The 16,998-nt window shown below is 37.8% G+C and overlaps 1 protein-coding gene across 20 annotated transcripts in view; it reads right to left on the bottom strand.

Moving 5' to 3' along the window:
* Positions 1–16,998, bottom strand: part of Ttll5 (tubulin tyrosine ligase like 5) — a 266,244-nt gene that overhangs the window by 163,916 nt on the left and 85,330 nt on the right. For all 20 annotated transcript variants that reach the window (XR_007107155.1, XM_047540836.1, XM_047540832.1 and 17 more), the window contains one exon: positions 2,406–2,468. Coding sequence is in view for 19 of the 20 variants with exons in the window: in XM_047540836.1 (XP_047396792.1) it covers positions 2,406–2,468 (63 nt within the window). In the remaining variant the exon portion in view is untranslated. The remainder of the gene's footprint in view (positions 1–2,405; positions 2,469–16,998) is intronic.

Here is a 16,998-nt window from a genome sequence, read left to right as displayed (position 1 = left end):
AGACTGTCTTCACCAAGATTTTTGTCTTTACTTTCCCACGTCTTTTATCCCTGATATTGTCACATTATCATCAAAAAGTCTCAAGGCAACTTTAACTTCTTCACCACATGAAAGTTTTCTCCAGTAATCTATAATCATGGCTTCACATTATAATCAGCAGGGCAGCTTTTAGTAAGGACTTCCTTCTGGGGATGGGCCAGCGCACGAATGTGATCTACAAGATGCCCAGGAGTTACAAATATGCAGCCAAGCTAAAACTAATGCCATACAATAAGACACTCATGTAAGATACTGTGTGCCTGGGAGACAGGCAGAGGAGCTGGTAGGGAAGGAAGGCAAACAAAACACACTTATAAGAAAAGTGGAGACTAGTCTGAAAGTGCTTCTGACAACAGTACACTTGGATTTATAAGAGGAAATACACTGATTCGGATTGAAGAGATTTACTAGAATATATCAGCACCTGGAAAAATGCAATTTCATTTTCTCAATGGCTGGTTTTGTGTGTTTGCCTACTATGTGGTAGGTAGGTTCTTGACACTAACAAAGATGACAAACTACCCACTCTAAAGGGCCAACTTGTAAAACACAAATTAGCAAAAAGGAAATTATAATACAACCTAGGAATTTAAACCAGACTTCAGGATAGAAGTCAAGGCTGGAGGGAGGACGAACATAGCTAGAGGAATTTAGTTATCAACCGAAGTCCATTGCAAGGGAAGGAAAGTTTGTAAGGATAAGGACTTGTAAAACAGGAAGTAAAGATGGCTTCATTGGCCATGGGTTGGTAAGTAGCAGGCAAGAGTAAATCACAAAGGCATTCTTTACTAACAGGGAAATTGATGTTTTCTTAATCAAAATTTATAGAATGCTTTATAAGTAGGAGTTGCTAACTGAGACATGAAGAAAGAATGCAGGGAGTATACCAAATTGTATAGAAAAAAATTTATATCCTCTAATGAAAAGGTAGCATTCCTCCATATAAATGTAGGAAACCATCCACAGTAGTGGATTAGTGTAACTTTAATACCAAAAGAAATACATCTTTTCTCATACTACTTAGAATTGTAACGATGATCTCAAAATACTGTCAATTCTTATCATTTTGTGAGGTTATGGTAGTTTTTAGAACTGCTGTTAGATTTTGCTATTTCATGTGTTAGCAAAGCATATACATTATTACAATCTCAAATTTTTTGATTGTTATACTACTCATAAGAGAATGCTTCCTAATTTTGTCTAGCATGATGGTTCCCAGCTAGTCTACTGAACCCTTCTTCTTCCTCAGGAAACCCAAGTATTGGAAGATCCAGCCTCAAGCAGAGACCATGTCAGTTCAGGAATATCCCTACAAAACCTGTAAGAAAGCCCATACAAACTACCAAACAGTCCATTCCTTCTCAATAGGACTTAACAGTCAGAGATCACCAGATAGTTGCGGATACGTGACAATAAAAATTAAAAGAACAAGATGAATAAACAAAATCAATACAGATGGATTATATAATGCAAAAGCTGAAAGGAACTTAAGTGAATGAAGACAGAGATCTGAAAAGATTCCATATCCATAAAATATGAAAACTAAATGAAAATAGTTCTTGGATATTGAAATCATACCCTCAAAATTAAAAGGAAATTAAACAGCTCTCTTCTGTGAGGGTAATGAATTAAAAAACAAACAAACAACAACAAAAAGATTCAAAAAAATCAAAACCCTGAGGACCAGTTTAGAATTTTAGAAGATAAGTTTCAAGAAATATCCTAGAGTGAAAAGCTACGAATCCAGGCGACACAGCCATAACAGCTGGAGTCTAGGTCTGTTTTCAGAATCATTCAAAAAAGGACACATATTCTCAAAATAATATGAATTTCTCCAAATGAGTAGGATACCTTGTTTTGATAATTACTGAACTGTGTTCAATGCACTTGTGTGTCAGCAACCACTAAATTATGTGGGACCATGCTATTTGAATTCCAGTGGTTGTTCTCCATCCTTTCCCTGTTTTCCCTGTGTCAAGATGACTGGCTATCATTTCCTACAAGTCTCGGTGAATTTATTTTGTAAATTACTTCCTCTTCTCTTTTTCTGATCTGATAATTCTAATCCCTTCTGGTCTAGAAAAACCACCAGGTCTATTAAAATTGTGCCTAAGGTAAAAAGATGATGAATAGGAACGGCATCTGTTAAGACTGCTTGGAGACCTTTATGGTTTAATTTTGGGTTTCTGAGAATGTTATGAAGTGCTGAGAGTTACTATAGATTCTGGAAAATGAAGTAGGCTGTGTCTCCTGCAGGGCTCCATCACAGATTTTACAAACACCTTTATAAGACATCTTCCTTTGACATACGCTTTTTCCTAACCTTGTGATCTAGTCCTACATTTAGAAGTCCAGCAAATTCCCACCTGTCCTGGAAGAGACGTGTTGCCAGCATGTAGTTCATGGAGGTTTTGTGCTCAAGGTAGGACCTGAAGGACAAAGAAAGAACCCAGTTAATCCATAAGCTTGGTTCAAGAGGAAAATATAGAAATAAAAACATGAACCAAGCCCAGAAGGGACACGTTACTTACATACTGTTTCTAAAGAAATACACTGTTTTTAAGTGGCAGATGAACAGACTGTTGCTCAAATTAAAATTGCAAAATACTAGAGTAGCAGCAAGTAGAAAAAATGAAAAGAATAAAGAAAAAGGACTTAATTTAGAAAATAAAAAGAAGAAAAAGACAATATTTCTTGGATTAATACTAAAATCAGAAAATAAAATTGAAAGATAATGTGATGTACAACTAATTAGAATAAAATTTAGAAATTAAAAATAGAAAAACAAAACTACTACATTACACATGTAGAAAATATTGAACGAAGTGAAGCACAGGAGATGCAGAAAGGGCATGAAAATACAGATAGGAAATCGTTTTAATCATGTTCTTCCTCCACGTTACAGCTCTCAGTGGCTCTGATGTCTGCTGCAGGAGGCACATGCTTTACCTCTAACCCTGAGTGGGAAAGCTGGATACTCCATACCACCAATTCCGCCACACTTTCTCCAGCAGTTATCCATCATTATTCTGCAGTGTGGTCAGACAAGTTTCCTTGCAGTCCTTCACACCACACTGCCAGGGGTCCTTTGCCTCTGACTGGACACCTTGCTCCCATACCAAGCTGCAGCTCAAGTCTACCCTGCTGCATGAAGCCTTCCCTGATAGGACTGCTCCAATACAGAAGTTTCCCTGTCAGAGTATGCTTGCAGAATCTGTCACACACGGATGGCCTTGCAGAGTACTTTTTCTTCTGGGAAAACTGCAGGATGCAATTCACTCCTAGATATACACTCAAGAGACATAGACCAGAATATTTATAGCACAGCTCTCTTGAGTAGCAAAAGACCAGAAAGAAGTCAAATGCCCATTCTCAACAGGATAATGGAAAAATCAACAGTAGTACAAACACACAGTAAAAGACAATAAAGCACTGAAAAGGAATGATGTATAGCTACAGCCAACACATGGAGCTCAGTACCATAATGCTTAATGAAAAAAGCAGGAGTACCTAAAGCATACTATTTTTTGTTTAGAAGAAGGTCCAAAGCATGTATAACTAAACAATAGAATTCTTCTATACATGAGAGGATAACTGCTACAGGACCTGCATTCCTAGCAAAGAACTAGAAAAGTGTACAACACATAAGAAACAACTGTCTTCAGATATCAAACAACTGGCAGCACAGAACTGTGATCCCTGATAGAGGGAAATAAAAATCTTCAAACTATGTAAGAAAGGGGAAGTCAAGTACATCCCAAGAGTCTCTGAGAGGAGATGGCAGAGATCTGAAATCCAGGAAGCAGCCAGAGTTTTCAGAGCAGTGAGCTGCAGAGGACTAAGCTGTGCCTAAGCAAAATTCAAAACAGGGGTCCCTGGAGTCTTCTGGTGAATACTAATCCACTCAGGAAAAGAGTAAAAGTCTGCAAGGCTAAGCAAAAAGCAACTGTCAGAACAAAGTACATTAAGAACAAAGCACAAGCCAAACTCCCAGAGTTCACACAAGCCTGCAAGTTGAGTTTCCCTAGTCAGAAGGAGAGATCTTTAAATATGGGAGTCATTTAGCAGACATCCAAAAAGAATCTAAAGTGGTGGAACTATCCAAGATCTAGAAAAAAGGTAGTCTCAATATACCAAATGATGTTTCAAAATATGCCTAAAAAATATTTAGCTGATCTACAAGTAACTTAAGTGCCTGAAGAAAACCAAACATGTACTTCACAGCTTTTAAGAAGGCAATAAAATCCAAACACTCAAGATAGGACATTTATAATGGTCAGTACCCAGGCTGAGAATGGAGATGCATATGCCTGCAATCCCAGCAACTCAGATTACAAGTTTGAGGCAGGAATGCAAGTCTGAGGCCAGCCTTGGCAACTTAGCCAGGCCCAAAGCAACTTAGTGAGACCCTGTCTCAAAATAAAAAATAAAAATAAAAATAAAAAGGGCTGGGGATGAGGCTCAGTGATTGAGTGCCATTGGGTTCAATCCCCAGTACCGAAAAAAAAAAAAAAAAAAAAGAAATACAAACACACACATACACAATGGTCAGTATCCAATCAAAAAATTACAGTACATAAGAAGAAATTGGAGAAATGTAAACCATATACAAAAGGAAAATCAGTCAACAGAAACAGACCCAGAAATGACAGAAATAACAGAATAAGGAAAAGATTTTAAAAGTTAACATAATTATATAATTATAAGCACAATGATCTAAAGGAAATAAAAAAAAAAAAAGGAGCAAAGGAAATCCTTAAAAAGAAACAGGAATTCTACGGATGAAAATAAATGTTCCGAAATAAAAATTTCACTGCAAGTAATAAATTAGCATTGCAGACATGATAAATGACCTAAGAGACACAGGGAAACAGAAAACCATTCAAAATGAAGGCAAGAAAGGGGAAAAAAAAAGTTTGAAAAAATATGAACACTGCTGAACTTGCAAAATATGAACCAATCTAACATGCAACCAGAGTCCCAGAAATAGAAAGGAAAGGAGGGAACTAGAAAAAAGTATTTGAAGAAATAATGGCCAAAATTTTTCGAAATTCAATGAAAAGTATGAGCCCACAACCCGGGAAGCTCAAAGAATCCCCAAGAGAAGAAACCTGTAGAAAACCAAATGTGCCACCTCATTTACACAGCAGACGTCTGAAGTAGGAATTATTTTAATTTGACAGAGTGGGAAGCAGGTCGCCTGACAGAGGGGACCAGAGACTTGCTTCTGCTAAAATACCGCTAGAAAGCCGAGATTTGAAGCTAGGACCTTCTCTCCCGGTAGAGCTCAGGGCAACATGTAAAAGACACCTCTCTCAGCACCAGGAGTATCTTTCCCTTGTGGGTGTCAGAAGCACTTACACCTGACAACAAGTAAAACAAGGAGGGAAAAATATCTGGGCTAACTGCTTGCTGAAAGTTCAAACTCAAGAATTGGGAATTTAATTCCATTCTTGGTGATGAAGGCCATTTCAAAGTTAGAGGTCTCAGTGAGTGTAGATCCAGCAGATGCAAATTGTCCCCAGTGCCCTGGTTGATTAGTTTGCTGGTTCCAGGCTGGTTCTTGGCATGGGGGTATCACATACAGCAGCTACAGAATCAAAGGATAAGCTTCCCTTGTCCACATCCAGCAGGAAGAAAGAGGCCCTCTCTCTCAGGCAGGATGCCAAGATGGCTCTGATTGGGCAGGACCTGGTCACATGTCCATCTCTGAACCTATCAGTAGCTCAAGAATGAGCTGTTCTGATTGTTTTACCCCAGGTTATCTTTGGAGGGAACTGCCCAGACCACCAATAGTCCACATGAATATGGGAATGCTGTAGAGTAGGGGAATATATGTTATGGAAGACAGTTAAAGAGGAAATCTACAAAAACAAAAAAGCAAGCTGAGGGAAAAAGAGGCACACAAAAGAACAAAGAGGTACACCAAAGAACAAAGAATTACTGCACATTTCTCATAAGAAAAATGCAAGCCAGAACAATGGAAACGCATTTTTAAAGTACCAGGGGAAAAGAATCAACCTTAATTCTATAACTAGTCAAACAATTCTCTCAAACATCAAAAACAAAGACTTGTTTAGATAAACAAAAGAGAGAATTTTGTTAACATTGGACCTGCAATATGACATATCCTAAAAGAAGTTCTTCAGATGGAAGAAAATGATACCAGGTAAACACCTGAATTGACATAAAAGAATGAATGACACTGAAAATGGTAATAAACGCTTCAATTTCCTTAAATTGTAACTCATATTCAAATCAAAAATAACAATGTACTGTGGAACTTGTATAGAAATAAAATATATGATAATGATAACTTAAACAACAGGAAGAGGAAATGGAAAGGATACTGGTTGTAAAGTTCTCACATTATACACAAACTACTATGATATTATTTGAAGGTGACACTGCAATAAGTTAAAAATGTACACTTTCACTAGGGTAATATCCCTAATAAAAGTAAAACAAAGAGGCAAGAGAAAACAATTAATCCAAAGACAACAGGAGAAAATCAAAAGGAAACAAAAACACGACAATTAAAAAACAAATAGTAACATGGCATATTTAAACCTAATCATATGAATAATTATGTTAAATGTAAATACATTTAACATTCCAAATAAAAGGCAGAGATTAAATTTTAAAGACCAAGATTAACCACAAACCGTCTATGAGAAGTCCACCTTAATTATAAAGATAGAGATAGAAAAAAGGTAAAACAAGGGGGAAAGATATACCATGCAAACACCTATATCAAAAAACAAGAAAGATCTCAAACAACCTAATGTTGCACCTCAAAGAACTGAAAAATCAAAAGCAAACTCAACCCAGAATTAGTAGAAGAAAGGAAACAATAAAGATCAGAGTTGATTCTCTGAAAAGACAAACAAAATCAATAAACCAGTAGTTAAAATAATGAAGACAGAAGACTCAAATCCATAAAATTAGGAAGAGGAGATATTACAACTGATATCAGAAATGCAGAGGATCCACCAGCAATGAATGACTGTATCTTTTCCCCCACATCCTTTTCCCCCACATCCTTGCCAACACTTATTATTGCTTGTATTCTTGATAATTGCCCTTCTGACTACAATGAGATGAAATCTTAGAGTAGTTTTGATTTGCATTTCTCTAATTACTAAAGATGTCGAACATCTTTTCATATATTTATTGATCAATTATATTTCTTCTGTGAAATGTCTATTCAGTTCCTTAGACCATTTATTGATTGGATTATTTGGTGTTTTCTTGTTTTGGGGTTTTTTTTTTTTTTTTTTTTTGGTGTTAAGTTTTTTGAGTACTTTATATATCCTGGAGATTAGTGCTCTATCTGATATGCAAATGATAAAAAGATTTTCTACGATTCTGTAGGCTCTATCTTCATGTTATTGATTGGAAAGCAGTATGGAGATTCCTCAGAAAATGTGGAATAGAACTACCATTTGACCCAGCTATCCTACTCTTCAGCTTCTACCCAAAGGACTTAAAATCAGCAGACTACAGTGACATAGCCACACCAATGTTTACAGCAGCTCAAATCACAATAGCTATGCTATGGAACCAACTCAGATGCCCTTCAACGGATGAATGGATAAAGAAAATGTGGCATATATACCCAATGTAATATTACTCAGTCTTAAAGAAGAATGAAATTATGGCATTTGCAGGTAAATGAATGGAGCTGGAGAATATCATGCTAAGTGAAATAAGCCAAACCCAAAAAACCAAAGGCCAATTGTTCTCTCTGACAAGCAGATGCTGAACCATAATGGGAGGGTGGGTAGGGAAGAATGGAGGAAGTTGGATTGGGCAGAGGGGAGGAAGTACCGGGGGTGGGAAGGATGGTGGAATGAGACCTTTTACCCATATACATGTATGATTACATGACCAATGTGGCTCTGCACCATGTACAGCCAGAGGAATGAGAAGTGGTGCTCCATTTGTATATAATGTATCAAAATGATTTCTACTGTCATGTATAACTAATTAGAACAAATTTTAAAAAAGAAATGCAAAGGATCATGAGAGTAGTATGGACAATTAGGAGCCATCAAACTGGGTGATCTAGAAGAAATGGGGGCTTTCCTGGACATGGATAGTTTATCAAGCTTAAATTATGAAGAAGCAAAAATGTGAACAGATCAGTAACAAGTAACAAGACTGAATCAGTAATAAAGTCTCCCAAGAAAAGAAAAAAGCCCAAAACCTCATATCTTCACTGCTGAATTACACCAAATATGTAAAGGATGAACACCAATTCTTCTCAAATCTTTCAAAAAAGATGAGGGAATACTTTCAAACTCATTCTACAAGGCCAGCATTATTATGATACCAAAACTAGATGAAGACACACAAACATACACACACACAGCCCATAGGTGAACACAGATGAACTTAGATGCAAAAATTCTCAATAAAATGCTAGCAAACTGAATTTAACAGCACATTAAAAATGATCATTTGCTATGATAAACTGGGATTCATCCCAGGAATGCAAGGATGGCTCAGCATACGCAAATCAACAACTAGAATACATTTCACTAACAATATGAAGGATAAACATTCTATGATAACTTCAACAGGGGCAGAAAATGCAACAATTTTTTATGACTAAAACTCCCAGAAAACTAAGTATAGAAGAAATATGTACACAGAAAAGGTCATAGCTAACATCCTACTGAACAAGGAAAAGTTGAAACCTTTCCCCTAAGATAAGGCTGCCCACTTTTTACCATTTCTGTTCACCATAGTAGTTAGTCCTAGTGAGAGCAACTAGGCAAGAGAAAGAAAGAAAAGGCATCTCAACCGGAAAGGAAGAAATTAAATTGTCCCTGTTTGTAGATGACATGATCTTATATATAGAAAACCCTAAAGGACTACACTAAAAAAACTGTTTGATCTAATGAACAAATTTAATTAACTGCAGGATTAAAAACATCAACATATAAAATCAGAAGCACTTCTATACACTAATAGTGAATTATTTGAAATACAAATCACAAAACATTTACAATAGCTACAAAAAAGATACTTAGGAATAAATTTAAGAGAAAAATCTCTATGTTGAAAACTATAAAGCACTGGTAAACAAAATTGAAGAAAACAAAAACAAATGGGAAGATATCTATATACTAAGGGATCAGAAAAGTAAATATTGTTAATATGTCCATACTACTGAAAGCAATCTACAAATTCAATGCAATCCCTATCAAAATAACAATGCCATTGTTCAAGAAACAGGAAACACATTCCTGAAATTTATGTGGATCTATAAAAAAACCCAAATAGACAAAGCAATTGAAGGAAGACCTAGTTGCTGACCTAATTAACTCCATTTTGTCTCTTGAATCCCTTTTCCCCCTTTTTCCCTTGAGTTCTCCTGTAGTTACCCTGAATTCCAGGAACAACAGGCCTCACCAAGAAACATCTTTATAACAAGGAACTGAGACTATCCCCAAGCAACAGCAAGCCTCATGACAGATAACCCCATGATGAGATGAGCCCTGCAAGTGGCAGCAATTACCCCAAGATAGAGCAGAGGGTGCCCCCCTAAGCAGGAGAAATCATCTCATGATGGGAATCAAACTGTCCCTCAAGCAAAGAAAACTTCCCCAGAACTTCATAAAACCAGTACTGAGATAATCATCAACCAGACCATGACTTGACCAAGGTTACCTGCTTTGCCAGATATGCACCAACCCCATACCCCATCCTGAGAAAGGTCTAGTGATCTAAGATTGGACTTTGAGGAACTGATAGGAACTTTGAGGTTTCATGAACAAAGGCTATGGAAACCCCTGGCCCTTGCCTTTGATCATAAAACCTCAAAGTGCCTGTCAGTTCCTCAAACACAGATCTTAGGTCACTAGACCTTTCTCTGTTCTTCCCAATGTGGCCACATTAATTACGGCTTCTTTCCTCCTTCACTACTGCTTGTCTCTTAAATTGGCATTTTGGAATGGGTAGACAAATCCAGTCTGTTGAAATCCCTGGAATCAGAGCCTTTACCCTAAAACTCTGATAACAAAATCTGAGCCAATGGAACAAAGTTGGAGGCATCAAACTACATGATCTCAAAGTTACAGTAACCAAAACAGCATGGTACTTGAATGAAAACAAGATACACAGACCAATGGAATGGACAGCAGAGCCCAGAAGTAAATCCACACACTTAATGGCTGACCAACCTTCAACAAAGCTGCTAAGAATATGATGGGGAAAAAATAGTCTGTTCAATAAATGGTGATGTATAAACTAGATATCCACATGGAGAAGGATGAACTTAGATCCTGACCTTTCACCATATTAAAAAATCAACTAAAAATGGATTGAAGACTTAAATGGAGGAGATCCAAGATGGTGGACTAGAGGGAGACTGCTCTCAAACTCGGGTTTCAAGCAGAGGATATTTGCTTTTCTGTGAGGCAGCCATTGCTACTTATTGATCCCCTGCTGTTTACCCCATTTGTCCACTGCAATCACCTGCAATCTGCCAGCATATCCACTATTCCTTGAGTGCAGATTGCTCACTGACTGGTGCCTATCATTTGCCATTTGCCCGTTTGCCTGCCTCTTGCCTACCCCTCGCCTGCCTTTCACCTACTTATCACCCACTGCCTGAGGTCCACCTTGCTGATTGTCTACCAGTAGCCCGCAGACCGACCACAGACTACCAGCAGGTTGCCAGTTGACTGCTGTTGCCTGGAAGTCCACTGTCACAGTATCAGCAGATTTGGTTACACGTGGCTGCCGCTATATTGAGAAAACAGTCAGGACCTGCAGGAACCCTGGCTGGACCACTGAGCCCCGTATCCAGGACCCCTCAGCCCAACTGACAGCACCCTGTTTCCAGGACCACCAGGCTGACTGACTGGGCTGCCAGGACCCTAGGCCGACAATGCGCCCGTCCCAAGCTGTAGCTCCCCATTTGCCAACATATTTGGAAGCCAGTGTGGCCATCTTGGAGTATCCTGGAAGCAGAAGCTCCCATCTTTAGGTGGGGCAAATCCCATCATGAGATGCCTGCTGGAGACTAGAAGCTCATTGTCAGGTACCTCTCATGCATCAGGCTACAGAAGACTGGGAAGTTTGAATACTATATGACTGTTATAGTGTAGATTTTTTTTCTTTTTTTTTTTTTCTCCTTTCTGAAAGTTTTTAAGTTTTTATTTCTTTATTTTCTTGCTGTTTTCCTTTTGTTTACCTGTTTCCTCAGAGTCTCTTTCTCCCTTTTCTCATGCTAACAACCAACTTCTTTTGATTACACTTTCACTTTCTATGATCTAGAATTTCTATATACTCTTTTCTTATCCCATTAACAGTTACATCCGGGGGTGATCCAAGATGGTGGCCTAGAGGGTGACTGCACCCCCAGTCGCTCCAGAACCCAGGAGTTAAGAAGGGGAGGCACTGAGAGACTCGGACTGAAACAGAGCCACAGGTGAGTCTGCCCACTGGGTAAAGCTCGGCCCGGGTGGCAGGCCCAGATAGAGGTGGCTTATTGGAGCCGGGCAGGGCAGCTAGAGTCTTCCACAGGCAGCCCTGCGCACTCCGGCGGTGGGCCCTGCCCACACTGCCAGCTTCTCCAGGTTCTCGGAGCAGGCCCCCTAGTGAGAGCCCTTTTGACTGGAACAAGCTCCAAGTCCCGGAGCCAGCGCAGCGCAGCATACTCCGGCACGCAAGCAGCTTCAGGGACCAGGATAGAGCTGCCAGAGACTTCTCCAAGTAGCCTGGACCCCTGCGGTGGGAGGTGCCTTTCAAGGCTAGCTTCTCGGACCAGACCGCCCAGTGAGAGGCTTTCTACATAGAACCAGCCCACAAGTCCCTGAACCTCCTGGTTCAGTTTGGGAGGAGCATATATCTCTAGAAATTTGTCGATGTCTTCGATATTTTCTATTTTATTGGTGTATAGATTTTCAAAGTAGCTTCTCATTATTTTATGTATTTCAGTGGTGTCTATCGTGATATTTCCTTTTTCATCACAAATTTTAGTGATTTGAGTTTTCTCTCTCCTTCTCTTTGTTAGTGTGGCTAAGGGTTTATCTATTTTGTTTACTTTTTCAAAGAACCAACATTTTGTTTTGTCAATTTTTTGAATTGTTTCTTTTGTTTCAATTTCATTGATTTCAGCTCTGATTTTAATTATTTCCTTATTTCTACTACTTTTTGTGTTGTTCTGTTCTTCTTTTTCTAGGACTTTGAGATGAAATGTTTGGTCATTTAGTTGTTGACTTTTTATTCTTTTCTTGAATGCGCTCCATGCAATGAATTTTCCTCTTAGTACTGCTTTCATAGTGTCCCAGAGAATTTAATACGTTGTATTGTCATTCTCATTAACCTCTAAGAAGTTTTTTATCTCCTCCCTGATGTTTTCTGTTATCCATGCTTCATTCAATAGCGTATTATTTAGTCTCTAGGTGTTTGAGTAATTTCTGTTTTTAATTTTGTCATTGATTTCTAATTTCATTCCATTATGATCTGATAGAACACAAGGCAGTATCTCTATTTTTTTTTTTTTTTTTTGCAGTTACTAAAGGCTGCTTTGTGGCATAACATATGGTTTATTTTAGAGAAGGATTCATGTGCTGCTGAGAAGAAAGGGTATTCGCTCATTGATGGACAGAATATTCTATATATGTCTGTTAAGTCTAAGTTATTGATTGTTATTGAGTTCTATGGTTTTTTTGTGTAGTTTTTGTTTGGAAGATCTATCCAGTGGTGAGTGATGTGTTAAAGTCACCCAGAATTATTGTGTTGTGGTCTATTTGATTCCTGGAATTGAGAAGGATTTGTTTGATGTACATGTATGTGGTATTGTTTGGTGCATAAATATTTATGATCATTATGTCTTCCAGTTTTATGGTTCCCTTAAGCAGTATGAAATGTCCTTCTTTATCCCTTCTGATTAACTTTGGCTTGAAATCCCCTTTATTTGATATAAGGATGGAATCCCTCGCTGTTTTACTGAGTTTGTGTGTGTGGTATGTTTTTTCCCATCCTTTCATTTTTAGTCTGTGGATGTCCTTTTCTATGAGATGAGTCTCTTGAAGGCAGCATATTGTTTGATCTTTCTTTTTAATCCAGTTTGCCAGTTTATGTCTTTTGATTGATGAGTTCAGGCCATTAACATTCAATTATCGAGATATAGATTTGTATTCCCAGTTATTTGGGCTTATATTTGGTTTTTAACTTGCCCTGATTTCTCATTTGATTGGTTTTTCCTTTAAGGTTGTTCCTCCCTTTGCTAACCTACATTGTTGTTTTTCATTTCCTCCTCATGGAATGTTTTGCTGAGAATGTTCTGTACCAGAGACTTTCTATTTGTAAATTCTTTTAACTTTTATTTATCATGGAAGAATTTTATTTTGTCTTCAAATCTGAAGGTTAGTTTTGCTGGGTATAAGATTCTTGGTTGACAACTATGTTCTTTCAGAGCTTGAAATATGTTGTTCCAGGCTCTTCTAGCTTTTAGGTCTGGGCTAAGAAGTCTGCTGATATCTGTATTCGTTTCCCCCTATATGTAATCTGATGCTTTTCTCTTATAGCCTTCAAAATCCTATCTTTATTTTGTTAGGCATTTTCATTGTAATGTGCCTTGGTGTGGATCTGTTGTAATTTTGTGCATTTGGTGTTCTGTAAACGTCTTGTATTTGATTTTCCATTTCATTCTTCAGGTTTGGGAAATTTTCTGATCTTATTCCATTGAATAGGTTGTTCATTCCTTTGGTTTGTATCTCTGTGCCTTCCTCAATCCTGATCATTCTTAAATTTGGACTTTTCATGATGTCCCATAGTTCTTGGAGGTTTTGCTCATGATTTCTTATCATCCTCTCTGTTTGGTCAACTTTATTTTCAAGATTAAATATTTTGTCTTCATTGTCTGAAGTTCTTCCTTCCAATTGATCTAGTCTGTGGTGATGCTTTCCATTTAGTTTTTTTTTTATTTGTTTTTTTGTTTCCTTCATTTGAAGCATTTGTGGTTTTTTTTTTTTTTTTTTGAGAATCTCTATCTCTTTGTTGAAATGGTCTTTTGCTTCCTGCTTTCAACTGCTTATTGGAGTGATCATTCATTACCTGCATTTGCTCTCTTATCTCTTCCTTTGCTTCATGCATCATTTTAATTATGTATATCGTGAACTCCTTTTCTGACATTTCTTCTACCATGTTATCACTGGATTCTATTAATATAGAATCTAGGTTTGTTTGGATCATTTTCTTCCCTTGTTTTTTTTTTCATGTTTTTCCCATACCTTCCCCTCTAACAGTGCAGATCTGGAGTACTAGAGTTTTCCCCTCTATAGGCTTATGGTGTCCCTATAGGTTTCCAAAACTACTTCTTTAAGGGGGAGATCAAAATTAGCAGCGCCCAGTACAGACAATATGCAGCCCTAAACCAACTAGCCCCAATGAAGACATTAATAATTTGAGGGTGAGTTCCATTATTATCTACAATATAACAAATAGATTTGCAATAAGGTCTGCAATTTCTAATGGAGGACAAAGAGGATGGGGGGGTGTAGGATGTAACTGTTTTTTTTTTTTATTATTGTATACAAATGGGATACATGTTGTTTCTCTATTTGTACATAGAGTCAAGGCATACCATTTGTGTAATCATACGTTTACATAGGGCAATGATGTTTATTTTTTTTCCTTCCCCCCCACCCCTCCCACCCCTCTTTCCCCTCTATACAGTCCTTCTTTCCTTCATTCTTACCGCTCTCCTTATCCCTAACCCTAAACCTAACCCTAAACCTAATGCTAACCCCTCCCACCCCCCATTATATGTCCTCATCCGCTTATCAGCGAGATCATTCGTCCTTTAGTTTTTTGAGTTTGGCTTATCTCACTTAGCATGATATTCTCCAATTTCATCCATTTGCCTGCAAATGCCATAATTTTATCATTCTTCATTGTGGAGTAATATTCCATTGTATATATATGCCACAGTTTCTTTATCCATTCATCAACTGAAGGGCATCTAGGTTGGTTCCACAATCTGACTATGGTGAATTGAGCAGCAATGAACATTGATGAGGCTGTATCTCTGTAGTATGCTGATTGTAAGTCCTTTGGGTATAGGCCAAGGAGTGGGATAGCTGGGTCAAATGGTGTTTCCATTCCAAGCTTTCTGAGGAATCTCCATACTGCTTTCCAGAGTGGCTGCACTAATTTGCAACCCCACCAGCAATGTATGAGTGTTCCTTTTTCACCACATCCTCGCCAACACCTATTGTTGCTTGTGCTCTTGATAATCGCCATTCTAATTGGGGTGAGATGAAATCTTAGGGTAGTTTTGATTTGCATTTCCCTTATTACTAGGGATGTTGAACATTTTTTCATATATCTGTTGATTCCTTGTAGATCTTCTTCTGTGAAGTGTCTGTTCATTTCCTTAGCCCATTTGTTGATTGGATTATTTGTATTCTTCGTGTAGAGTTTTTTGAGTTCTTTATAGATTCTGGAAATTAGCGCTCTATCTGAAGTATGGTTGGCAAAGATATTCTCCCACTCTGTAGGCTCTCTCTTCACATTACTGATAGATTCCTTTGCTGAGAGAAAGCTTTTTAGTTTGAATCTATCCCAGTTGTTGATTCTTGCTTTTATTTCTTGTGCTATGGGAGTCCTGTTAAGGAAGTCTGATCCTAAGCCAACAAGTTGAAGGTTTGGACCTACTTTTTCTTCTATAAGATGCAGGGTCTCTGGTCTGATTCCGAGGTCCTTGATCCATTTTGAGTTGAGTTCTGTGTAGGGTGAGAGATAGGGGTTTAACTTCATTCTGTTGCATATGGTTTTCCAGTTTTCCCAGCACCATTTGTTGAAGAGGCTATATTTTCTCCATTGCATATTTTTAGAACCTTTGTCTAGTATGAGAAAATTGTATTTATTTGGGTTTGTGTCCATGTCCTCTAGTCTGTACCATTGATCTACCTGTCTATTTCGGTACCAATACCATGCCGTTTTTGTTACTATTGCTTTGTAGTAGAGTTGAAGATCTGGTATTGCAATACCCCCTGCTTCGCTCTTGCTACTGAGGATTGCTTTAGCTATTCTAGATTTTTTATTCTTCCAGATGAATTTCATAATTGCTTGCTCTATTTCTGCACGGTACGTCATTGGGATTTTAATTGGAATTGCATTGAATCTGTATAGCACTTTAGGTAGTATGACCATTTTGACAATATTAATTCTGCCTATCCAGGAACATGGGAGATCTTTCCATCTTCTAAGGTTTTCTTTAATTTCTTTCTTTAGTGTTCTGTAGTTCTCATTGTAGAGGTCTTTCACCTCTTTTGTGAGATTGATTCCCAAGTATTTTATTTTTTTCGATGCTATTGTGAATGGGGTAGTTTTCCTAATTTCTCTTTCTGAAGATTCATCACTTATGTATAAAAATGCATTGGATTTATGAGCATTGATCTTGTAACCTGCTACTTTACTGAATTCACTTATGAGTTCTAAAAGTTTTCTGGTGGAATTTCCAGGTTCCTCTAAATATATAATCATGTCATCAGCGAACAGGGATAGTTTGAGTTCTTCTTTTCCTATTCGTATCCCTTTAATTTCTTTGGTTTGTCTAATTGCTCTGGCTAGAGTCTCAAGGACAATGTTGAATAGAAGTGGTGAAAGAGGGCATCCTTGCCTTGTTCCAGTTTTTAGGGGGAATGCTTTCAGTTTTTCACCATTTAGAATGATATTAGCCATGGGCTTAGCGTAGATGGCCTTTATAATGTTAAGGAATGTTCCCACTACCCCAATTTTTTCTAGTGTTTTGAGCATGAAGGGATGCTGTATTTTATCGAATGCTTTTTCTGCATCTATTGAAATAATCATGTGATTCTTGACTTTAATCTGTTGATATGGTGAATGACATTTATTGATTTCCTGATGTTGAACCAACCTTGCATCCCTGGGATAAAACCCACTTGATCGTGGTGCACTATCTTTTTAATATAT

This window comes from Sciurus carolinensis, chromosome 2 (genome assembly GCF_902686445.1).
Source record: "Sciurus carolinensis chromosome 2, mSciCar1.2, whole genome shotgun sequence".
Classification (NCBI taxonomy): Eukaryota; Metazoa; Chordata; class Mammalia; order Rodentia; family Sciuridae; genus Sciurus; species Sciurus carolinensis.
This window is presented reverse-complemented; position numbering and strand designations above follow the sequence as displayed.